At 44.5% G+C, this 26,219-nt stretch overlaps 1 protein-coding gene across 6 annotated transcripts in view; it reads left to right on the top strand.

Moving 5' to 3' along the window:
* Positions 1-1,567: 1,567 nt before the first annotated feature.
* APH1B (aph-1 homolog B, gamma-secretase subunit) overlaps positions 1,568-26,219 on the top strand; it is a 112,319-nt gene continuing 87,667 nt past the window's right edge. For 2 of the 6 annotated variants that reach the window (XR_012153960.1, XM_073303577.1), the window contains exons 1-4: positions 1,568-1,852; positions 3,263-3,433; positions 5,516-5,589; positions 6,943-7,065. Coding sequence is in view for 5 of the 6 variants with exons in the window: in XM_073303577.1 (XP_073159678.1) it covers positions 1,740-1,852; positions 3,263-3,433; positions 5,516-5,589; positions 6,943-7,065 (481 nt within the window). In the remaining variant the exon portion in view is untranslated. Of the gene's footprint in view, positions 1,853-3,262; positions 3,434-5,515; positions 5,590-6,942; positions 7,066-22,966; positions 23,095-23,646; positions 24,009-26,219 lie in introns of those variants that run through there. The other 4 variants (XM_073303578.1, XM_073303579.1, XM_073303581.1 and 1 more) reach the window with 3 other exon arrangements.

The following is a 26,219-nucleotide window of genomic DNA, read 5'->3' as shown; positions in this document are numbered from 1 at the left end:
TTATGCTCAAATAAATTGGTTAGTCTCTAAAGTGCCCCTAGTACTCCTTTTCTTTGTACCCATATAGGACCTTCTCCAAGCATAATAAATGTAGAATTACAACAACATGCTTATGTAATAACTTAGTGAATCCCAGTTGCATTAAAATGTACCATTCTTTTCTAGTTCGCTCTTTATGAAACTAGTTCCATAGATTTGTTGAGCATATGGCTTTCAGTGGGATGTAATCCACTACTCGGCTCAGTTAAAATTTTCTCTTTTATTTATCTTTCTGCCAATAGAGGAAGGAGCTGACTTGTAAATTCTGCTCTTGAATCTACAGTATTATATTCTCTCCTGTAATTCTGCATGAAGGTATCATCTTCCAGCTGAATGTAAAGGAGTTCTGTGAACACTCAGTAATGGCTGTTGACTTCCTCCATTTGATTTTTAAACTCTCTTTCTTGTACTCTTTCTGAATCTGGCTATTCCGTGGCCTATGTGAAATGAATTTAGTCTTACCTATCTGCAGAGGAGTGGAGTATGCACATTACAAAATGACCACTAGGATCCCTGAAGGCTTATACAGGGGAAATAATCCCTCAAATTCAAATAATGTTGAAGTTAGGTCATCTGGAGCTCATCTGTGTAGGAAAACATGACCACTTTAGACAGGGTTTAAATTAAGTGGCCCCTCTAACTTAGTCTTGGCACTCTGTAGCAGTGTGGAAGGGCCTCTATTGCTGCCTATTCACTACCTCATCTTGGAATAAATAAGAAGGCACCTTTCATAAGTGCTACATTCATTAAACTCTTATAAATTTTCAGGGGCTTTTCTAAGAAGACTTCAGCTATGTGTTTGTCTCGACTGGAGTTCATCCATGTGACTAAATAGAGGGGAAAAATTACCTTCTGCTTCCCAAACTGAACTTCCAGTTTTTCTTATTTAATTCAGGATCTCCTTTTTTAAGCTGCATGACAGGTATATTTAGCATATTTCATTATAATCAAGAATGTTTCCAGTTCCTTAAGTTACTTTTTTTTTTTTTTCCAGGCAACATATGTCCAGCCCTTCCCTTCCTGTATAGCTGTGTTAGCATGAGTTCTTAGGTGAAGGCTAGGATTTTTGGACGAATGTAGGGGAGTTCTTTTCTTGAGCTAGTTGCTCACTATCACTTCATAACCTAGTGATCATCTTACCTAGTAAGCAAAAACACTGTCTGTCTTTAGGATGTAGTGCACGGGCCCTGTAGGCTTTATAGCCAGCAGCTTGATGGGGACCCAGGGGGTTGTGGTAGCTCCTACTGTCAAGGGACTATTGAAGGAGCTGGTGCTAAGCATACATCACCTCAAGCCAGCAGTAGTGAGGACTGTGCTGGAAAGGGCTAGCCCAGCCCTCCTCCAGCCTGACTCCTATGCCACAGCTAGAGCTTGGGTCAAGTCCTCAGGCTCACCCTGAGCCCGCCCCACGTGCACGTCTCCCACCTCCCCCTGCCAGCCCTGGTCCCACCACGAGGGCTGTGGTCCTGTGGCCTTGCGGGGGGGGGAGAATGCGCTGCTCTGAGGAGCCACACCCCAGCCAGTGAGCCGGTTCCCTGCGTGGGCGCCAGGGCTCAGCTGTTCCCTCCGCCAGAGTGTGCGCGGGGGGGGGAGACGGGGTGGCGCCCGCGCGAGGCCGAAGCCCTGGGTCGGGCTCCAGCCCACCAAGGGGCCGCAGCAGCGGTGGCTTTGGCCTGGGGGCGTGTCCAGGCTCCTCAGCCATGACCGCGGCAGTGTTCATTGGGTGCAGCCTCATCGCCTTCGGGCCGGCGCTGGCTTTGTGCGTCTGCACCATCGCCGCCGAACCGCTGCGCCTTGTCTTCCTCATCGCTGGGTGAGCCGGGCCGGGCCGGGCCGGGCCGGGCCTGGCCTGGCCTGGCCTGGGGGGAGGGGAGCGACAGCTGCCTGGGGCCTCCTGAGGCCGCTCGGCAGTGACATAGCGCCTGGGCAGCGGCAGGTGGGGAGGCCCCTAGCTCTCCTCGCCCCCACGGGCGTCAGCCCCTTTCCCCGCCTTGACAGGAGGAACCCCTCGTCCTCCTGCCTCGGGCGTCAGCCCCTCTCTCTCCGCCACCTCGACAGGAGATACCCCGAGACTGTCCTCAGCCCGGGGGCTGCCCGCCCTCTGCTGTTGATGGTAGAAGCCCCCTGACCCCACCCTGTGGCACGAATCCCACCTCCCGGCGGGAGAAACCCCCAGACCTAGACTGTATTTGACGTTGTGACCTCAGATCGCACCTGAGTGTATCAGCCTCCTGATCCACTAAAGCCGGAGAGAGGTTGCGTCTCTGTAAAACAGCAGGACCTCTCCCCTCCCCCACAAAGGTCTGACACACACCCCGGTTAGGGGGAAGTTAGGGGTGTGGGGAACACCATCCTAGTACTAAGGTATGAGCCCCGCACTTCAGGAAGTTGGGTTTAGTGGCACATGTGGGGGACCCTAGCCCCCACTCCAGCTGTGGAGAGCACTAGAGGACTAACCCTTATTAAAGGATCACATTCTCCAGTGATAGCCCTTAGTGATGTTTATATGAAGCAGACAACAGGAGCAGGGGTATCACTGGAGAATAAGGATTGGAGGGGGGCCGTGTCCAGACAGTTGTGATTCTAAGTTGGGTGAACGCCTGGGTGCTATAGACCACATAGCAATGATGACAACCCTATGCTACCAAGAATTTGCTCCCAAAGATCAGGGTTAAAACCATGTCTAGGAGCCATTCCCAAGTGCCTTGGCTCTGGTAGGAAATAGATGTTAGCAAAAATAGTTTTTCGCAGCAGTGCCCTTATAACTCCTATGGAAAATAACATAGCCCAGTCAAAACCTTTTCACTGTTGTCTCAGGCAGCATGATTGAGAGTGGTCAGTCCACTTCCTGCAACAGTTCAGTTTTCTTGTATAGTCAAGGCTCTCAAATGGTTTTCTGAAACCATTTTAATCACAGTATGCTCTGTCTACATTGGGGGTAAAACTGTTAGTCTAAGCTGTTTTTAAAATTAGTTTTTCAAATAATTTATTAGCATGGTAAATGGGGTCTGTGGGAGGGTATGTTTACTTTGTCACCCACTTCAAGACAGGTCTCCCTTGTCAATGCATCCGCTGCAGTGAGGAGTCCCTTATTAGAGATTTAAATACACAAGCTATGGAATCTTTTTATTTATTTTTTTTGGTAATTGAATAGTATGAATGATGGATTGTCTCCTCTCTTCCCTGCTTCCCCTTCCTTTTTTTTTTTTTTTTTTAACTCTAGAGGTTTCTTCTGGCTGGTCTCGTTGCTGCTTTCTTCCCTTGTATGGTTCATTGCAGTGCAGATTGGTGGGAGCAATAGTGCATCAGTACAGAAAAATTTGCTCATCTTTGGAGTGGTGTTCTCTGTCCTGCTCCAGGAAGTCTTCCGATTTGCCTATTACAAACTGTTAAAGTAAGTTAAATGTTTCTGGTGTCTCTTAGGCCTTGTCTACACTGCCACTTATAGTGCTGCGACTGTCTCGCTTAGGGGTGTGAAAAAACACCCCCCTGAGCTCTGCAAGTTTCAGTGCTGTAAAGTGGCAGTGTAGACAGTGCACCAGCGCTGGGAGCTGCTCCCCCGTTGGGGGTGGTTATTTTACAGCTCTGGGAGAGCACTCTCCCAGCACTGGTGCCGCAACTACATAGCAATGTTAAAGTGCTGCCACAGCAGCGTTTTAACGTTGCTTGTGAAGACGTACCCTTCCTCTTTCGAGGATCGTACTGAATAGGTAGCCTGTAGTATGTCAGCACTCCTCTTACGGCCTCACCAGTTTCTGCATAGTTGGGGATTTAATAAGTTTGAAGTTCTTATGTTACAAAGAAAACTTTCTAAACGTGACTTGAAAATCAGATTTGAAAGTGTTGTACTATCTTCAGATTGAAGATTAATTTGTCTGTTGGGTTTGTTATTTTTATCAATGTATGAGTGTTATCTTTCCTATAATAAGACTATCCTTGGGTATAGAAAGAATTTAAAAATAAATAACTTGGGTCTCATCTGTCAATGATCTCCATAAAAAAATCTTGATTGTTAATTAGAACAAACTCCAGTGTTTCAGCCTTGTATCTTGACATTTTTGTGAATTATTGTCATCCCCCACCTGTGAGTTTTCCAGAATTTCTGATTCCTCACTGCTATATCAGTAATTTAGTTATTAAAAACTCAGATTAAATCTTTGATCCTATATCCCTAAGCAAAATGAAGTCTGAGAAATATAGCATCTAGGAAAAAGTTTTAAAATACAATGTTTTTATTTCTTTAAATTCCATCTAAGCCTGAATACAAAATTAGGTTGGAAAACTGGGGGAACTGAGTAATAGTGTCGTATGGTAGCATTTTAGATCATGATAATTTACATCCTGTGAATGCTGTAGAAACAGCAGTTGAGTGAACATGGCTGACTGCAAGAACAACAGCTTGTCTCACTGACCTCAATAAGAAATGCATGCACAACTCGTGATTATTACATGATGATATAAGTGGTGTCATTTCACGTGACACAAATGTTACTCTCCACTGATACCATTTTTGCAAAAGAATCAGATATCAAATCCATCTTTTACAAGTGGCTTCACAATATTTAGGTGTTGGCTAAAAATATTTGCAAAATAATCAAAGTATCTGCTTAGGCAGTTTTATTTCAAAGACCAGTGAATGAGGGTAGGTAAACCAGAAGAAAATCTTTATTTTTGTTCTTGGCATCAGAATAATTAGTGTAAAACCTGTAACAAGTTCTAACAAATCTTTCCAAATTCTTATTAGTAAACTAAATTTTGCTTGGACAAAGATTCTTAAGGTACTTGGCATTAATTTGAGGTTTTAACATTTGAGTCCCTGAAAAGAGTACAGACATGGGCACTGATCCTGCAAAGAATTAAGCATATATTTAGCTTTATGCACTGTGAACAATCCCATTTAAGTTATTTAACTTAAGCATATGAGTAAGTCTTTGCAGGATCAGGACCAAGATATACTAACTGTTAGAGCTGACCCCCTCCCCCCCATTAGAAATTCCACTGAATAGGCGGAAAAGTTTGGCTTAGGTTTTCCTGGGTCTGTTTACGCAGAACTAAAATATTATAGGTGGGGCTGGTAGCACCATCTATTATGAAGGCTGCCCAACACGTCTTATTATAATATCCTGTTTTCAGTTGTGTATAACTTTGCCCATCTTCAACCACATGGTCTGAAATTTTCCATGCTGGATGTCTACCACAGGGTGAATTTTTTTGGAAAAAATTTCAGCCAAAATATTTCAACCATTTCTGAGAATGAGACTATGAGAAAATAAGTTGTTTTGCCCATGTTGAAAAATTCTGGTGACCTTTGCTTTGAAAAGCCTCCTCCCATCCTTTGCATATAATTATTTAAGTGGCTTTCGTGTTTCATTTAGATGTTTAAAAATAAGATCTGACTAGTTTGAAGTAGCAAAGTTGAAAAATAGAATGTATGGAGATTAAAATATTACTTTTAAAAATATTGTCTTTATTTCAGAAAAGCTAATAAGGGCTTAACGACTATAAGCCAGGAGGAAACCATACCCATCTCTGTCAGACAGTTGTCCTATGGTAAGCTGAAATGCAGTCAAAACTGTTTAACATGTACCCCAAAAAGTCATGTTAGGAAAAAAAAGATCATTTGTAAAATATTATAGTCACAGAAAATGTTAACTTTTGCAAGCAGACGGTGTGTTTATTTGCTACTCGTTTTTATTTGTTTCACAAAGTCTTGTAGACTCCAACAGGCATTTAAAAACATACTTTATAGATGTTCAGTTTACGTAAGGCAAAAGGTATCAAAATAATTTTATCATTAACATCAAAAGAAAGTTGTTAATGGAAAGCACTACAATTGCTAAGAATTATTTTCTCAAATTCACAGCCATTTTACAACCATTGGCTAATTAATTCTTACAGATGCCCCAGGAGTTAGGTAATTATTTTCATCCCTACTTCATAAATGGGAAAATTGACTTTTGTAAAAAAAAAAAACTTGCCCAAGATCCTAGAGGCAGTTACTGTGAGAATGAGTATTAGAATTCAGGAATTCCATATTCCCAGTTCTCTGGTTAATCTACAAGACCACACTGTTTCTCAAGATCTTTTTTTTTTTTTTTTGAGCTCAGGTCATTTGTGTGAAGATGACCAGGGTTGTGCTGAAATATGAGATGCAGTAAAACTATGATTCTACTTTGTCATGAAGCATTATGTTAATTCTGTATATATCTTTCGATGAAGTTCAGTCTCTATAGTTTTCAAAAAAGAAATATATTATCCTTTTTTAAAAAATCATGTGGATTTAGCACTTGTGAAAGATAACACGTTAACAGCTCTGAAAAATGAAGTTATCTCTCTGTAGAAGAGATGTTCTATAGTAGATGCAATGTCAGTGCCCACGTGAGCCAGCCAGCATATCTCAACCTTGACCTTGCAACCTACCTGTTACCTTTTGGGGTGAGATGGCGCTTCAGTCTCCAAGCCCATTTTGTCCTTGTCTCTTCTAATGAAACTGCCATCAATTGAGAGGAGACAATAATACCGAAGTTCTGATTCTAGCTCTGACATGGATTCGCTCTATGGTCTTTGAAAAATCACTTAACTGCTCTCTCCCACTTCCATCTTGAGGCAATGGGGATAATTATATTTGTTCACTTCACAGCAGAATTGTGAGTGTTGCTTGATGTTTGTAAAGCACTTTGAAGATGTAAAGTCCTATGTAAATTCTTTAGGAGGAGAAGAATACTTAGAACTAATTGGTTTCCAATAAAAATGGAATGTAGGAACGAAATGGAGAGATTCCTTAGAATTCTTTGGTCTTTGAATATGACTTCACTTATAAAATCTTGCCACCTGCAGGTAATGTGAGGATTTCTAAAGACTTGTAATTAGTCTCTTCTGTGTTTGTGTGTTTTCTTTGTATAGTGTCTGGACTGGGTTTTGGGATCATGAGTGGAATATTTTCTCTTGTGAATATCCTGACTGACTCCTTGGGACCAGGCACAGTGGGTATTTATGGAGATTCTCCTCAGTACTTCGTGGCTTCTGGTAGGTAAATCTGTGCATGGGAGTGTGGCCTGATGATTGTTATGGGGGCTGAGGGGCAAGTGAAGACTGAATTTATTCAGTTATTTTTTTTCTGAAAAACGCCTAACATTTCCTTGTATAAGTGGCCCATGGAAAACTTTATTTAACCCATTATAAGGGCTTTAACTGTACTGTGAGATATTTGTGTATATCTTAGTATACATTTGAGAAAACGTAACTTTCTCTAAACAGTTATGTTAATATTTGGCTCATGAAGCACAGGATTAATTAAGAATTCAGCTTTTTAAGAAATATTTTACTAGTTTTGCCTCTAGAAATTCAGGGTCCCAACCACCAACTGGTTGGAAGTCAGTCAATCTCATATTGGTAAACATCCAATATTGTTATATAGGAGGTGTATTATTTTTCTGGAACTTAAAGCCTGTTGTAAATATTTAAATTTTGGTGTACTTTATGGCTTTTTAAAAATATGCTACTTTCTTGACTTCAAAGAAAGTTTGTTTAAAGAGAAATTCAAGTGTAATACACTAGAGGTTGCAATGACATCAAATTATAAAGAATGTAAATCACTTGTATTTATTTATGTATACTGTGTAACTGTTGGCCTTTTCCTTAAATGGTATTCCTCCCACATATGAAAGTCTGAAACTACTATAACACAAATTAGGGCTTTGGCACTGTTCTTTCTTATTTTATATTTCTTTGAAGTCAGATATGTTTGTCATTCTGATCTTGATTATTGCAAAAAGAGTATCTCTTTAGGTAATGCAAAGCTAAGGTAAATACATTTTTCTGAATGAGGCTTGCTGGACACCTTGGGTGTTTATCTCATGGTTGATATATAAGTCAGATCACCAGGATCTTGCAAAAATAATACCCCTAGTAATATGAAAACACCAACTTTGAATTACTGCAGAAAAATAGAACAAGAGCAAGATATATTTCCAAAATGTCATGTTTTGGAAAGGGTATATGCTTTGATAAGTTATCCATGGTCTCTGGTGGTGTTTTCAAAAGAGACTGATTAGGGGATTCTTTCTTTAGTGGACGACGCGAGCAGTGTACATTCATTAAAACTTGCCTTCCTGTAAGGTAGACATTTCATCTGGAATTGAAATAAAATAAAAATGAAAGGACCATGCTTTAGGCCAGACTGTTTAAACATATGCTCGCTGCTAGGCTCTGGTGGAGAAAAATAAACTCTCTCTGCTGGTGTAGTGGCTGGTAGAGAGAAATAGATTCTTTGTGCAAGTTCAACTGGATACATTAAAAATTGGTAGGAAAAATTGGGTCGTTTGACTGCAGCACTGACTGGGTTTGGCTAGGTCCTTGCCTCTGTTAGGGTCAAATATTGTTCTGTTTTGCAGAAATGCTAACTCACTCATCTATTATTTTCCCAAATGGTTTTTGATCCCTCCACCATAAAGCCGAGTCTACAATGGTTGCCAGGAAAGGAATCACTCCTAGCCCTGTTACGGAAGTGTCAGTTGTCCATAGAGGCATGAATAGTGGAGAAGCAGAGCTTCTGTTGGATTATGATAAGGTTCTTCCTTGAGTTTTTTAAGGAATGTCCACTCATTTGTAAATAATTTTGGCAGTGGAGGACCTGAGAGGGTTAAAGGTACAATAGGTATTCATCAGATTTTACAAATTTTAAGTTGCCCTGTTTGTTAATTGCCTTACTTCCTAATTATTAACAATAATTTGAGTTGCCATGGACTTGGTTTTGCTTGTTGAACATCACAAAGCAAGAAATTGTTCTTTTTGTTTGTTAAACACGAAGAAAGCAAAGAACTAAGCAGAAAATGTTAATGAAAAAGTTAAAAACAAAGTCTTCATTTCAACACATTCCCTTATTCCCTCTCCCTCTCTTTGTATAGAGACTTAGGGTATGTCTACACTATGGAATAAGGTCGAATTTATAGAAGTCGGTTTTTTAGAAATTGGTTTTATATATTCAAGTGTGTGTGTCCCCACAGAAAATTCTCTAAGTGCATTAACTCGGTGGAGTGCTTCCACAGTACCGAGGCTAGAGTCAACTTCAAGAGCGTTGCACTGTGGGTAGCTATCCCACAGTTCCTGCAGTCTCCGCTGCCCATTGGAATTCTGGGTTGAGATCCCAATGCCTGATGGGACTAAAACATTGTCTCGGGTGGTTCTGGGTACATATCGTCAGACCCCAGTTCCCTCTCTCTCTCCATGAAAGCAAGGGCAGACAATCGTTTCACGCCTTTTTTCCTGAGTTACCTGTGCAGATGCCATACCACGGCAAGCATGGAGCCTGCTCAGGTAACCGTCACCGTATGTCTCCTGGGTGCTGGCAGACTCGGTACGGCATTGCTACATAGTAGCAGCAACCCATTGCCTTCTGGCAGCAGACGGTGCAATACGACTGGTAGCCGTCATAGTCGTGTCCGAGGTGCTCCTGGCCACGTCAGCTGGGAGCGCCTGGGCAGACATGGGCGCAGGGACTAAATTTGGAGTGACTTGACCAGGTCATTCTCTTTAGTCCTGCAGTCAGTCCTATTGAACTGTCTTATGGTGAGCAGGCAGGCGATATGGATTGCTAGCAGTCCTATTGCACCATCTTCTGCCGAGCAGCCATGAGATGTGGATGGCATGCAGTCCTTCTGCACCGTCTGCTGCCAGCCAAAGATGTAAAAGATAGATGGAGTGGATCAAAACAAGAAATAGACCAGATTTGTTTTGTACTCATTTGCCTCCTCCCCTGTCTAGGGGAATCATTCCTCTAGGTCACACTGCAGTCACTCACAGAGAAGGTGCAGCAAGGTAAATCTAGCCATGTATCAATCAGAGGCCAAGCTAACCTTCTTGTTCCAATAAGAACGATAACTTAGGTGCACCATTTCTTATTGGAACCCTCCGTGAAGTCCTGCCTGAAATACTCCTTGATGTAAAGACACCCCCTTTGTTGATTTTAGCTCCCTGAAGCCAACCCTGTAAGCCGTGTCGTCAGTCGCCCCTCCCTCCGTCAGAGCAACGGCAGACAATCGTTCCGCGCCTTTTTTCTGTGCGGACGCTATACCAAGGCAAGCATGGAGGCCGCTCAGCTCACTTTGGCAATTAGGAGCACATTAAACACCACACGCATTATCCAGCAGTATATGCAGCACCAGAACCTGGCAAAGCGATACCGGGCGAGGAGGCGATGTCAGCGCGGTCACGTGAGTGATCAGGACATGGACACAGATTTCTCTGAAAGCATGGGCCCTGCCAATGCATGCATCATGGTGCTAATGGGGCAGGTTCATGCTGTGGAATGCTGATTCTGGGCTCGGGAAACAAGCACAGACTGGTGGGACCGCATAGTGTTGCAGGTCTGGGACGATTCCCAGTGGCTGCGAAACTTTCGCATGTGTAAGGGCACTTTCATGGAACTTTGTGACTTGCTTTCCCCTGCCCTGAAGCGCATGAGTACCAAGATGAGAGCAGCCCTCACAGTTGAGAAGCGAGTAGCGATAGCCCTGTGGAAGCTTGCAACGCCAGACAGCTACCGGTCAGTTGGGAATCAATTTGGAGTGGGCAAATCTACTGTGGGGGCTGCTGTGATGCAAGTAGCCCACGCAATCAAAGATCTGCTGATATCAAGGGTAGTGACCCTGGGAAATGTGCAGGTCATAGTGGATGGCTTTGCTGCAATGGGATTCCCTAACTGTGGTGGGGCCATAGACGGAACCCATATCCCTATCTTGGAACCGGAGCACCCAAGCTGCCGAGTACATAAACCGCAAGGGGTACTTTTCAATAGTGCTGCAAGCTCTGGTGGATCACAAGAGACATTTCACCAACATCAAGGTGGGATGGCCGGGAAAGGTACATGACGCTCGCATCTTCAGGAACTCTGGTCTGTTTCAAAAGCTGCAGGAAGGGACTTTATTCCCAGACCAGAAAATAACTGTTGGGGATGTTGAAATGCCTATATGTATCCTTGGGGACCCAGCCTACCCCTTAATGCCATGGCTCATGAGGTCATACACAGGCAGCCTGGTCAGTAGTCAGGAGCTGTTCAACTACAGGCTGAGCAAGTGCAGAATGGTGGTAGAATGTGCATTTGGACGTTTAAAGGCGCGCTGGTGCAGTTTACTGACTCGCTTAGACCTCAGCAAAACCAATATTCCCACTGTTATTACTGCTTGCTGTGTGCTCCACAATAGCTGTGAGAGTAAGGGGGAGACGTTTATGGCGGGGTGGGAGGTTGAGGCAAATCGCCTGGCTGCTGGTTACGCGCAGCCAGACACCAGGGCGGTTAGAAGAGCACAGGAGGGCGCGGTACGCATCAGAGAAGCTTTGAAAACCAGTTTCATGACTGGCCAGGCTATGGTGTGAAAGTTCTGTTTGTTTCTCCTTGATGAAACCCCCCGCCCCTTGGTTCACTCTACTTCCCTGTAAGCTAACCACCCTCCCCTCCTCCTTTCGATCACCGCTTGCAGAGGCAATAAAGTCATTGTTGCTTCACATTCATGCATTCTTTATTCATTCATCACACAAATAGGGGGATGACTACCAAGGTAGCCCAGGAAGGGTGGTGGAGGAGGGAAGGAAAATGCCACACAGCACTTTAAAAGTTTACAATTTTAAAATTTATTGAATGCCAGCCTTCTTTTTTTTGGGCAATCCTCTGTGGCGGAGTGGCTGGTTGGCCGGTGGCCCCCCACCACGTTCTTGGGCGTCTGGGTGTGGAGGCTATGGAACTTGGGGAGGAGGGCGGTTGGTTACACAGGGGCTGTAGTGGCAGTCTGTGCTCCAGCTGCCTTTGCTGCAGCTCAGCCATACACTGGAGCATACTGGTTTGGTCCTCCAGCAGCCTCAGCATTGAATCCTGTCTCCTCTCATCACGCTGCCGCCACATTTGAGCTTCAGCCCTGTCTTCAGCCCGCCACTTACTCTCTTCAGCCCGCCACCTCTCCTCCCGGTCATTTTGTGCTTTCCTGCACTCTGACATTATTTGCCTCCATGCATTCGTCTGTGCTCTGTCAGTGCGGGAGGACAGCATGAGCTCGCAGAACATTTCATCTCGAGTGCATTTTTTTTTCTTTCTAATCTTCACTAGCCTCTGGGAAGGAGAATATCCTGTGATCATTGAAACACATGCAGGTGGTGGAGAAAAAAAAAGGAACAGCGGTATTTAAAAAGACACATTTGATAAAACAGTGGCTACACTCTTTCAGGGTAAACCTTGCTGTTAACATTACATACATAGCACATGTGCTTTCGTTACAAGGTCGCATTTTGTCTCCCCCCACTGCGTCGCTACCCCCTCAACCCCCCCCCTCCCCGTGGCTAACAGCGGGGAACATTTCTGTTTAGCCACAGGCAAACAGCCCAGCAGGAATGGGCTTCTCTGAGTGTCCCCTGAAGAAAAGCACTCTATTTCAACCAGGTGACCATGAATTATATCTCACTCTCCTGAGGATAACACAGAGAGATAAAGAACGGATGTTGTTTGAACGCCAGCAAACATACACTGCAATGCTTTGTTGTACAATGATTCCCGAGTACGTGTTACTGGCCTGGAGTGGTAAAGTGTCCTACCATGAAGGACGCAATAAGGCTGCCCTCCCCAGAAACCTTTTGCAAAGGCTTTGAGAGTATATCGAGGAGAGCCACGAATGCCAGGGCAAAGTAATCCTTTCACATGTTTGCTTTTAAACCATGTATAGTATTTTAAAAGGTACACTCACCGGAGGTCCCTTCTCCGCCTGCCGGGTCCAGGAAGCGGCCTTGGGTGGGTTCAAGGGGTACTGGCTCCAGGTCCAGGGTGAGAAACAGTTCCTGGCTGTCGGGAAAACCGGTTTCTCCGCTTGCTTGCTGTGAGCTATCGACAACCTCATCATCATCTTCTTCTTCGTCCTCAAAACCTGCTTCCGTGTTGCCTCCATCTCCATTGAAGGAGTCAAACAACACGGCTGGGGTAGTGGTGGTTGAACCCCCTAAAATGGCATGCAGCTCATCATAGAAGCGGCATGTTCGGGGCTCTGACCCGGAGCGGCCGTTCGTCTCTCTGGTTTTCTGGTAGGCTTGCCTCAGCTCCTTAAGTTTCACGCGGCACTGCTTCGGGTCCCTGTTATGGCCTCTGTCCTTCATGCCCTGGGAGATTTTGACAAAGGTTTTGGCATTTCGAAAACTGGAACGGAGTTCTGATAGCACGGATTCCTCTCCCCATATAGCGATCAGATCCCATACTTCCCGTTCGGTCCATGCTGGAGCTCTTTTGCGGTTCTGGGACTCCATCATGGTCACCTCTGCTGATGAGCTCTGCATGGTCACCTGCAGCTTGCCACGCTGGCCAAACAGGAAATGAGATTCAAAAGTTCGCGGTTCTTTTCCTGTCTACCTGGCCAGTGCATCTGAGTTGAGAGTGCTGTCCAGAGCGGTCACAATGGAGCACTCTGGGATAGCTCCCGGAGGCCAATACCGTCGAATGGTGTCCCCAGTACCCCAAATTTGAGCCGGCAAGGCCGATTTAAGCGCTAATCCACTTGTCAGGGGTGGAGTAAGGAAATCGATTTTAAGAGCCCTTTAAGTCGAAATAAAGGGCTTCATCATGTGGACGGGTGCAGGTTTACATCAATTTAATGCTGCTAAATTCGACCTAAAGTCCTAGTGTAGGCCAGGGCTTACAGGGGGTAAAATGCTTACTTGAAATTCCCTTACACGTGGCATAGCATCTTGGTGAGAAATAAGTGGTTCAGTCACTTTATGTGACAGGTGTCTATTTCTGTTGTTCAGTCCTTTTTCTTAAACCAATAGAACACAGAGAGAAGAGAGTAGTACCAAAAAAAAAAAAAAAAGGCAGCTGGTTGTAGGTTCATTGCTGAAAGATCAAAGACAAAGTACACAACATATGACCCAATTTTATTGATTCTGAATACCCTATATCAGTGATAGAAGCCTGTGGAAGATCTTGGGAAGAACAGTAGAAATGTGAATCCATAAATGTATGAAGTCAGTCTAGATCAGTGGTGCCCAAACTGGGGTTCGCGAACCCCTGGGGGTTTGCAGAACGTTACAGGAGGTTCACCAGAAAAATTTCACGAATGGCGGCCAGAGGACCCCGGGCATTGGAGGCAGCAAGTGGGACCTGGTTGCAGGGCAGACAGCCCGAGCCCCAGGGAGAGCAGGGCCGGGCAGTTGGGGCTGGCAGCCCGAGCCCTGCCCCTATGAACGGGGGAGCCCAAACCCCAGTGCTCCGTTCGGGGCTGGCAGCCCGAGCCCCAGGGAGAGCGGGGCTGCGCAGTTGGGGCTGGCAGCCCGAGCCCTGCCCCCATCAGTGGGAGAGCCTGCCGCCCGAACCCCAGCGTTCCACGCGGGGCTGGCAGTCCGAGCCCTGCCCTCGGGAGCGGGGGAGCCAGCAGCCTGAGCCCCAGGGAGAGCAGGGACCTGCAGCCCGAGCTGAGTGGAGCTCAGTTGACCAGGGCAGTCAGTGGGGTCCAGCAGCAGGAGTCCCACAGAGTGCGGAGGACATTTAAACTTAAATGCCTGGACATATTCATTTTTAGGAGGGAGTTCACGAGATTTCACAATTTAGTGAAGGGGGTTTGCAGGCTGTTAAAGTTTGGGAACCACTGGTCTAGATCCTGACATATTTAAGAACACCATACGTGTGTTGTTGATTGTACAGAAAGATCCATCATTTTTAAACATTTACACTTGTGTTGAGGTAAGGTGTGTCCAAAATTATGCACATTTTTTACAAAAATTGACAGTTGTGTAGCTAGCTTCCTAGGCTACAGTGTTACAATTAATCTCCTGATACCTCTTTAATTAACTATTGTTGCCTCTTTAAAAAGTGTAAGTGTGTGTGTGTGGGTGTGTAGAGAGTTTTTCTTCAAAACAACCATTAGACGCTTTGTATTGTGGTTAGTATATATTTATATGGTGTTTATTGCAACCCTACAGCACTTTAAGGAACTGTAAACTATAAATACACAACTAATGTTAAGTTTCCAGCTTTTTTGTTGCATAACAGGTGTGCCCAAACTTCCTGTTGTTTAAAACTTTAAATCGAACTGTTAAGTTGTACTATGAAGAAACTGAAACGTTCTTAACCAAGCTACCCAATTTAATTTAGCAATATTTAGTCCCTAGATGGTGCTGTCTCACATAACTGTGACTTCAAATGTTTGTGATTTCATGTAATTTCAATGTCTTCCTAATTTTTCTTTTAAGAGAAAAGATAAGAATTAAACTCTCCATTTCCTTTTTGGAAGTTCCACTTTTCTCAGATTACAAAATATAAATACTTTATTCAAAGAAGAACAGTGCATTATTGAAATGTTATATTTGATTTCTTTGAGAGCACCTATTTTAATTGTACCAGATGCTGTTGACCTTAGCTTATACTTTTGAAATATGAGATCTTTTTGATTAAAAAATCCCCAGAGGAAGTTCCAAACCTAAAGTCCATACACAGTTTTTCTGAATAGCCCTATTTTAATATGAGCAATTTCCAACTGGCTGGCTGCTTAAGTGGTCAGAAAACTAAATATGAGTGTTTTTGTCAGACTGTTTTGTCACATTTTCTAAGCAGCTGTAAAACTCAGCATGGTAAATGGAATCTACCTTAGTGTTTACCTGAATGTTTGTTATTAGTAAGATGTGTTTCAAGTGACAAGTAGTAAAATACTATGGTGTTCAGCTGTTTGGTTAGCTGAAGACTTACAGGATGTGAGTCAGGAATAATGTCATCATTATACAATCACAGATGTAGAGTTGTGATATAACTTCTTTCATTTTTGCAGTCTAGCCAAGATGAAGTGAGTTAAGTGAGTATTAGGACCACTTGATGTACGTCAGAAATTAAGATACAGAGAATAAATTACTTGACAAAGGCCGCACAGTAGGTCCGGGGCAGTGCTGGGTTAGAACTCAGGTAGTCCTTGTCCAGAAACAAGATGTCTGTAGGTGGATGTTCAGGGGTGAAAGTAACTTAAAGGACTTACCGGTACGCCAGAGTCCTGGGAGATGGGGCCTCAAATGGAAGAGGTGGGGCCTCTAAATCCCTGGGCCCTTTACATCAAGATTTAAATGGCCTGGGGCTCAGGCCACAGTAGCGGCGGCAGGGAGCCCCAGGCCATTTAAATTACTGCCGGACCCCCGGGGCTCCCGGCAGCTGGCTCTGGAGGCAATTTAAAGGGCCCAGGGCTCTGCTGCAGTAGTGGCAGCCGGAGCCCCGGGCCCTTTAATTTGCTGCCAGAACCCCACTGCTGGAGCCCTGGGGCTCCGGCGGTGATTTAAAGAGCCTGGGGCTCCCTACAGCAGCCAGAGCCCTGGGCCCTTTACATTGCCGCCAGAGCCCTGGGGCTCCCACCCACCACTGCTATCCCAGGGCTCTGGCAGCAGGTCTCTGGTGGCGATTTAAAGGGTCCGGGGCTCCAGCCACCACTACCGCAGGAGAGCGCCAGGCCATATAAATTGCCGGCCTGGGGAACCTGTCCCCTGCCGGTACGGTTGGCTGTGTACCAGACCATACTGGCTTACTTTCACCTCTGTGGGTGCTACAAATAATCAGTCGTCCTTGGGAGTGCGTGTGGTCTAATGGATAGGGTGTTGGCCTTGGAGTTAAGAGTTGTGGATGCCATTCCCAGCTCTTCCAGTGACCTTGGGCAAGCCACTTCCCCCCTCTGTGCCTCTTTATCCTCTCCCATCTTTTTCCTCATTTTGATTGTAATATTTTGAGGACAGAAATTCTCTCTTACTATTTGTCTGTTTGCTCTTTGGGGCTGGGACTTTCATTTATTGTATGTTTGTACTGCTCCTAACACAATGGTGTTCAATCTGATTGACAACTCTAGGTGATACTACAGTATAAACTTAAATAATAAAATAATAATGGGACCCTAATCCCAAATGGAACCCCTGGATGCTTCTTTACGTCAAATAATAATGCTGCTGCCTCTTGTATAACTGCTCATTCTGCTGCTCATAATTTGGTTATTAAATTATGGCACTTTCAGCATGCCACTGGGAAGCTAGGTACATCCAACATGGGTCTCTAATTCTGAAAATCAGATGCCACATCAGTTAAAAAGCAAATTGAATACTTTATTCCAAAATTTAACAATTTTCCAATGCATTTTAGCACCCAGTATCTCCTGACTGCATAAGCAGAGCATAATATATGCTGTGTGCTACATAAATAGTGTCTAAATATTTCATGGTTAGTATGCTGGATGAGTGAGTGTGTGTGTGTGTGTTTGTTTGAAGCAGATGTTTACAATCCAGTGTCAGTGATCACTAGATTTTAGTAATTTTAAAATGGATCAAACACCCTTTTTTGTTTACTCCTTCCTATAACTCTCGTATTTATGGTTTAGCACAGTGCTTCTCAAACTATTGTACCGGTGATTCCTTTCACAAAGCAAGCCTCTAAGTGTGACCCCCTCCCCCATAAATGAAAAATGCTTGTTTATATATTTTACACCATTATAAATGCTGGAGGCAAAGTGGGGTTTGGGGTGGAGGCTGACAGCTTGTGACACCCCATGTAATAACTTTGCAACCCCCTGAAGGGTCCCGACTCCCAGTTTGAGAACCCCTGGATTAGCATGTCCTAAAAGCAACCCAAACTACACAACCTGGACTTTTTTTGTACCTTTCCATTTTAAGTAGTACATTCAAGAGGTAACATTTAAAAACAAAGATTTATTTTCACCTTTTTATACACAAATATGAGCAGAGTCTGTAAAAATATACTAGAGGACTTCGAAAATTAACAAATATACATGACCCACAACAGGGCCGGTGCAAGGTTGTTTCACGCCCTAGGCGAAACTTCCACCATGCACCCACCCGCCCCCCCCCCGACCCTGGAGCCCTGCTGCAGCTCCCTGGCCCCCCCCCGAGGCACCCCCACTGCAGCAGCACCCCGCCCTGAGGCGCCCCCCCCGCAGCAGCTCCCCCCAGCCCCCTTCCTTCCTCCCCTCAGTGCCCCCCCTGCGGCAGCTCCCCTTGCCTCCCTCAGCCCCCTCCCCTGGGCGCCCCCCCCGCGGCAGCTCCCCTCGCCCCCCCCCCCAGCACCCTCGCTGCGGCAGGTCCCCTCAGCACCCTCCCTCCCTCGGCCTGGGGAGCCGCGTGCGGCAACTCCCCGCCCCAGCTCACCTCTGCTCTGCCTCCTCCCGGAGCACGCCGCCGCCGCCACTTCTCCCGCCTCCCAGGCTTGCGGTGTCAATCAGCTGTTTGGCGCGCAAGCTGGGGAGGGAGAGAAGCAGAGCAGTGTGGCGTGCTCAGGGGAGGAGACGGAGCAGAGATGAGCTGGGGTGGGGAGCGGTTCCCCTGCGCGCCGTCCCCCCCCCCATTACTTGCTGCAGGCGGCCCTCCCCGTGCTCCCCTTCCCCAGCTCACCTCCGCTCCACCGCCTTCCCGGAGCACGCTTTTGGCCGCTCCCAACCACTTGGCACCCTAGGTGACCGCCTAGTTCGCCTAGTGGTTGCACCGGCCCTGACCCACAAACCTAACATTAACTATTGTGGGTTCTCTCAAAAGATTTAACAATAAATCCTCTTGGTACCTGTCAGGGTTCCCTCCCCACTCTGTGCTCTGGGGTACAGATGTGGGGACCCACATGAAAGATCCCCAAAGCTTATTTCTACCAGCTTAGGTTAAAAACTTCCTCAAGGCACAAATCCTTCCCTGTCTTTGGATGAGTACTGCTGCCACCACCAAGTGAGTTAGACAAAGATTCAGGAAAAGGACCACTTGGAGTTCCTGTTTCTTCACAATATCCCCCCAAGTCCCTTCACTGCCTTTCCTGGGGAGGCTTGAGAATAATCTACTAACCAGATAGGTAAACAAGGTGAGCACAGACTAGACCCTTGGGTTTTTAGGACACTTAAAAACCAGTCAAATTCTTTTTCTTTATAATAAAGTTCTGTTTTTTAAGAAAGTAAAAGAAACACCTCTGTAAAATCAGGATGGAAGGTAATTTTACGGGGTAATAAGGTTTAAAACGTAGGGGATTCCCCTCTAGGCAAAACTTCAAAGTTACAAAAAACAAAGGGATAAACCTCCCTCTTAGCACAGGGAAAATTCACAAGCTAAAACAAAAACTAATCAAATGCATTTCCTTCCCATTACTTACAATTTGTAATCTTAGATGCTTAGTTCAGATATGGGTTTAGGAGATGTATTTTCCCTGCCCTGGTTCCTCGCTGACCCGGAGAGAACACAAAGAAACACAAAACAAAAACCTTCCCCCACAGATTTGAAAGTATCTTCTCCCCTTATTGGTCCTTTTGGTCAGGTGCTAACCAGGTTATCTGAGCTTCTTAACCCTTTACAGGTAAAGGAGGGATTTTATGCTACCCTTAGCTGTATGTTTATGACAATACCTATATCAGTTTGCTTTCTTTGTGCATGCAGTAGCGTGGACCAAGTCAATGGACTCCTCTGGAGTAAGATCTTTCCCAGTTCTCCTCCTTTGGGCTGTAAAGGGAAGCTTTATTCTTCTCTGGTTCAAGTTCAAAACACAGCTAACTCTTTTTTTCTTCACTAGCTCATTCCCATTTGAGTTACCTTTCCTGAAAGAAAAGGAGTACTTGTGGCACCTTAGAGACTAACCAATTTATTAGAGCATAAGCTTTCGTGAGCTACAGCTCACTTCATCAGATGCATATCGTGGAAACTGCAGCAGACTTTATATATACACAGAGAATATGAAACAATACCTCCTCCCACCCCACTGTCCTGCTGGTAATAGCTTATCTAAAGTGATCATCAGGTGGGCCATTTCCAGCACAAATCCAGGTTTTCTCACCCTCCACCCCCCCGCCCCACAAATTCACTCTCCTGCTGGTGATAGCCCATCCAAAGTGACAACTCTTTACACAATGTGCATGACAATCAAGTTGGGCTATTTCCTGCACAAATCCAGGTTTTCTCACAACCCCCCCACCCCCATACACACACAAACTCACTCTCCTGCTGGTAATAGCTCATCCAAACTGACCACTCTTCAAGTTTAAATCCAAGTTAAACCAGAACATCTGGGGGGGGGGGGTAGGAAAAAACAAGAGGAAACAGGCTACCTTGCATAATGACTTAGCCACTCCCAGTCTCTATTTAAGCCTAAATTAATAGTATCCAATTTGCAAATTTGCAATGAATTCCAATTCAGCAGTTTCTCGCTGGAATCTGGATTTGAAGTTTTTTTGTTTTAAGATAGCGACCTTCATGTCTGTGATTGCGTGACCAGAGAGATTGAAGTGTTCTCTGACTGGTTTATGAATGTTATAATTCTTGACATCTGATTTGTGTCCATTTATTCTTTTACATAGAGACTGTCCAGTTTGACCAATGTACATGGCAGAGGGGCATTGCTGGCACATGATGGCATATATCACATTGGTGGATGTGCAGGTGAACGAGCCTCTGATAGTGTGGCTGATGTTATTAGGCCCTGTGATGGTGTCCCCTGAATAGATATGTGGGCACAATTGGCAACGGGCACAATTGGCAATGGTCACATAAACACCACCCTATACCGGAAACCTACTGACCGCTATTCCTACCTGCATGCCTCCAGCTTTCACCCTGACCACACCACACGATCCATCGTCTACAGCCAAGCTCTGCGATACAACCGCATTTGCTCCAACCCCTCAGACAGAGACAAACACCTACAAGATCTCTGTCAAGCTTTCTTACAACTACAGTACCCACCTGCAGAAGTAAAGAAACAGATTGATAGAGCCAGAAGAGTTCCCAGAAGTTACCTACTACAGGACAGGCCTAACAAAGAAAATAACAGAACGCCACTAGCCGTCACCTTCAGCCCCCAACTAAAACCCCTCCAACGCATTATTAAGGATCTACAACCTATCCTAAAGGATGACCCAACACTCTCACAAATCTTGGGAGACAGGCCAGTCCTTGCCTACAGACAGCCCCGCAACCTGAAGCAAATACTCACCAACAACTACATACCACACAACAGAACCACTAACCCAGGAACTTATCCTTGCAACAAAGCCCGTTGCCAATTGTGCCCACATATCTATTCTATGTTAACAAAGTGAAATTTCAGTGTGGTGTGTTGTCTGGTACCTACTGCAAGACATCCTGCACCTGCCTGCATTATTCCTGGTATTTGAACATTTTCATCTTAAAGTGGCATATGACTGTCCATCACATTACTGATATTTTTTTTGTGGGTCCTGGGGGAAAAACATGGGGAATTTTTGTGTGGTTTTTGTATTATTGTATTTATTTTTATTTGTGTTTTAGTTAAATCACAGGGTATCCAAAAATTGTCCTTGTATGTTTACTTGACTGAGTTGGGAACTAACACTGGTACCCAATGTCTTGTTTGATTTTCCTTTCCAGTACATAGCACTTTTATAAAGTCTTAAACTTGAGAATAATTAAAAATGGCTTCTTTTTAAAGGGGTGTTGCCATGTGGATTATGCCTGAAGTTTACATTTTCTAAAAATGTAGAGAAATTTATTCTATGTGGTTATTTTAAAAAAAAAAACCCCAAACCCTAAATACTATAAAGCAAAATAGTTATTTGCATTTAAATTATTCCTCTGCAGTTTGGCCATACAAACCTTGCAGCATTTGCCCCTGTATAATTATGGCCCAAGCTATGTGAAATGCAGAAATAAACAGCAATAATTTTAAGAAGTAAATTTGATTTTTAAAAATAGTAATTGGACCAGAGAGTATGGAAGTGAGTGTAGAGCCCACTGGTTAGGGCACTCACGTGGAAACAGACCCAGGTTCCAGTCCCCCTGCTCCATTGAGTATTTAATTATTTTTATGCAGTGAAACAGCTTCAACAGGAGGGAGTGAGAGAGCTCTACCCCAGAATACTCCATACCCCAATGGTTAGGACACTCTCCTAAGAGGTGAGACACCCCAGTTCAAATCCCTTCTCCACATCAGGCAGAGGGAGGAATTGAACTTAGGTTGCCCATATCCTGGGTGAGTGCTCTAACCACTGAGATAAAAGTTATAAGTCAGGGGCACTTCCTCTTCTGCCCCCACTCCCTTTTGTATGGGATTTGATGTGCTCTGAGCATGCCTACCATATCAGTCCCCTCTGACAAGATAAACGGCGGAAAGCCTATTTTGAGAATCCGCTGGGGCTGAGGTGCAAGATAGTTGCCCAAGTGCCTAGACTGAGACAGTTGTGCTCACAGGCAGAAACTTAGGCACCCAGGATTCTTTCATGGTGAAAATTTAGGTGCCTTCTGACTTTAGGCACCTGCAGAGCTAGGCAGCAGCTGAGCAGAAACTTGGGGCATCTCAGTAGCACATAAATGTTGGATTGAGGTGCCTACCTTGTCAGTTAGGTGCCTCAGTTCTTTTGTGGACCTAGCCCTTAGTCCCTTTGTCCTTTTTGCTGTACAATACTAATAAGCAGGATTGTCTTTCTTTCAACTAGTTTTGAAGTTTAAAACCCATTTATTTTTTTCTTTGTCTTTGCTTCAGGATATAAATGTGTTTCAGGTTATAAACGTAACTTTTACCCACTTCCCTACCTCTTCCAAAATATGGATTTGAAATCCTCCGCTGGAAGACAAGGAAAACAGTCCCTATTTCTTATGCATAGTGAAGGAGGAGCAGTAGTTCCGATCAGTTGTGTGAATAGTTTTGCTATAATGCTGTATAAGTCCTGGGATAAGCACATCAGAACCAATTGTTTAGGTAAAAGTGTGTGTTTTTGGCTGCCTAGCTATATTACGTTTACAGCTGTTGCTAATGTGTGTGCAAAATACATGGAGTTTTTTGTTCTCTTGTGTAGACTGTTGTACAGGTATTAATGGATACTCATACTACAAGTTTGAACCAGAGGTTGTGTGGATGAATGAAAACACTGTGTGTGTGTACATTTAATGCCTTACCAGTAATGAGGACTCATGATATACTGTTTTTCAGCATTCATGACTTTGGCCATTGTTCTGCTGCACATTTTTTGGGGCATTGTATTTTTTGATGCTTGTGAAAAGAAGAAGTGGTGGGCACTGGCACTCGTCATCCTGAGCCATTTGCTGGTATCAGGTCTGGTGAGTTCACCTGTCATTATATATTCTTAAAGCCTGCTAGATTAATATGAGGGGAGGGGAAGAATGGAATAAATTTCTGATTAGGGTTGATGATCATGGCTTTAACAATCAAACGAAAATGCTAATTATTTGTAGGGTGAAAGCCAAACAAGTATTTTCACTCAAGCAATTGTTTGTCTGATTCTTAATATGCAATAATTTTCTAGTCGGGATAAATTTGTCCTTTGCATTATTTGCCTACCCCATTGTTTTTAAGTAGTCTTTCGTAAGCATTTTCGGTACAAAATAGTCTGGGGCCACAAGATACGCAGTGGCTAACTGTTGAAATGCAGCAACATCTGGAGCTGCAGTTAGGGCGCTGCCAAATGCAGAATTTTGGCCAAGATACTTGGCAAACTCTCGACATATTAAAAATAGTCCCCCTAGCTTGTTAGTATCCATGCAGAGCAGGCAGCCTGGATTTCTAAGATCTCATCTGATTAAAAGAACTTTGGATTGTTAATTTAATTGTTGCTGTTCAACTGAACTATGATTTTTCTTTTCCTTTTGCAGACTTTCCTGAATCCTCAGTACGAAGGCAGCCTAGTGCCATCTTACATTATCATGATGCTTATGGGTACCTGGGCTTTCTTCACTGCTGGTGGCTCCCTTAGAAATCTGAAACTGTGTCTGATGTGCAGAGACAAGGACTTCCTTCTAGCCAACCAGCGCCCCAGATAACCTCTAAGCATCTCGATTTTACCCATCCATCTCTACATGTTTAGTGAAAGCACAACTGGTGCCTGCTTGACCTTCCTTGAATGCTAAGTTGAGATATTTATGTATTCCTGTGTAACTTGGCTTCTTTCAGCAGCTGTCTGAACTGCATATGTGAGTGAAATCTCCTTAAGAGTACCCAGAAATTAGACAATTTACATATTAGCTGCTGCTTTATGCACTAAGTTTGGGCTGAGTTAATAGAACAAATGAACAAATATAAAACATGGATAGACTAGATTTAAAACTAAAAGGCTGTCTGCTAACTTCAGTTGTGAACTACACATCCACTTTGCTATGGAATTAATAAAGATAACATTTTATTGTGCCACACTGAACTTCTAGATGCAATAATGAAAAAACACAGTTTTCCTATGGTGTTTTAGCCAAAGTTAAGATGTTTCCTTTTTTAAAAAGTTATAATATTTAATAGTTAGGATTTCTGAATTGTTAAAATATGTTTTAGAGCATAGTGCAATAATTTCTCTGTGTAAATATTAGAAATAAATATTCCTTCAGGACTACATTGTATGTATAGCAGAGATGAGACACAAAGGACCATAACTTTTTCTGACTCCTGAATTAATTTTGAAATGCACTCAGGGTATGTCTACACTACAAAATTAGGTCGATTTTATTTAAGTCAACACTGAGCCTCTGATTTAAGCAAGTTGATTCTGCATGCCCCACTATGCACATTGTATCAGCGGAGCGCATTCTCACTAGCAGGGCTTGTATCGACTCATGGAGCGCTGCATTGTGGGTAGCTATCCCACAGTGCATGGAGCCGAGTGGAATGTTGGGTTGGACTTGGGCAATGCTTCATGGGACCAAAACATTCACGCGGGTGGTTATGGGAACATGGTATTAGCCTCCCATGATGCACTTACCTCTCTCCCTCCCTGAAATCAACAGTAAACAAACCAAGCCTTTTTTTCCTAAACCTGGATTACCCACACAGACGCCATAGCATGGCAAGCATGGACCCCGCTCAGCTGTACACTGTTGTTGTGAGTATTACAAACACCTCACACCTTATCCTGCAGTATTTGCTAAGCAGGAGCTGCCATACAGAATAATGTGATGCCATGCAAGCAGCCCTGCTGGAAGCTATGGAGCAGAGCAATTGCAGATGCTGGCGACAGTTGTGTATCACCTTGACACAGTGGAGTGCTGCTTCTGGGCCCAGGAAACAAGCACTGACTGGTGGGACCACATAGTTATGCAGCTATGGGATGATGAGCAGTGGCTGCAGAACTTTTGAATGCGCAAGGCCACTTTCATGGAACTGTGCGAAAAGCTTTCATCAGCGCTCAAGTGCAGCGGTACTAAAATGAGAGCTGCTCTGACAGTTGAGAAGCGATTGGCGATAGCTCTGTGGAAGCTTGCAACATCAGACTGCTACTGGTCAGTGGAAAATCAATTTGGAGTGGGTAAATCTACCGTGGGGTCTGTTGTGATCCAAGTTGCCAGGGCAATCAATAGACTTCTGCTAAGAAGTGTAGTGACTCTGGGAAATGTGCAGGACATAGTGGATGGTTTTGCCACAATGGGGTTCCCTAACTGCGGTGGGGCAATAGACGGAATGCATTTCCCTATCTTGGCACCAGACCACCTTGCCAAAGAGTACATAAATCAAAAGGGGTACTTCTCAATGGTGTTGCAAGTGCTGGTGGATCACAGGGGCCATTTCACTGACATCAGTGTGGGATGGTAGGGAAAGATGCATGACACGTGCATCTTTAGGAACTCCGGCCTGTTCAGAAAGCTGCAAGCAGGGACTTTCTTTCCAGACTGCAAAATAACCGTTGGTGATGTTAAAATGCCAGTCGTGATCCTGAGAGACCCAGCCTACCCCTTGCTCCCAAGGCTCATGAAGCCGTACACAGGCAGCCTGGACAGCAGTAAGGAGTGGTTCAACCATAGGCTGAGCAAGTGCAGAATGGTGGTAGAATGTGCCTTTGGACGTTTAAAAGCCCGCTGGCATAGGTTGCTTACTAGGTTAGACCTCAGTGAAAGCAATATCCCCATTGTTGTTGCTGTGTGCTCCGTAATATCTGTGAAACAAAGGGAGAAAAGTTTCCGGCGGAATGGCGGTGGTGGAGACAGATTGCTTGGCAGCCAATTTTGAGCAGCCAGACACCAGGACAATAAGAAGAGCACATCGAGGCACACTGCATCTCCAAGAGGCTTTGAAAACTAGTTTCATCGATGACCCACAGTAATGTGACACTTATGTGTGATGTTACTTACCTAGCTGTCCCGTTCATTGCATGTACTCCCCTGTAAACTACAACCGTGCTAACCGCTGTGTGCTGAATGAGTAAAGAGCCTTTTCTCCTCAATCCATTGGTTTTATTATGCTCACA

Source organism: Lepidochelys kempii, chromosome 10 (assembly GCF_965140265.1).
Source record: "Lepidochelys kempii isolate rLepKem1 chromosome 10, rLepKem1.hap2, whole genome shotgun sequence".
NCBI lineage: Eukaryota > Metazoa > Chordata > Testudines > Cheloniidae > Lepidochelys > Lepidochelys kempii.
This window is presented reverse-complemented; position numbering and strand designations above follow the sequence as displayed.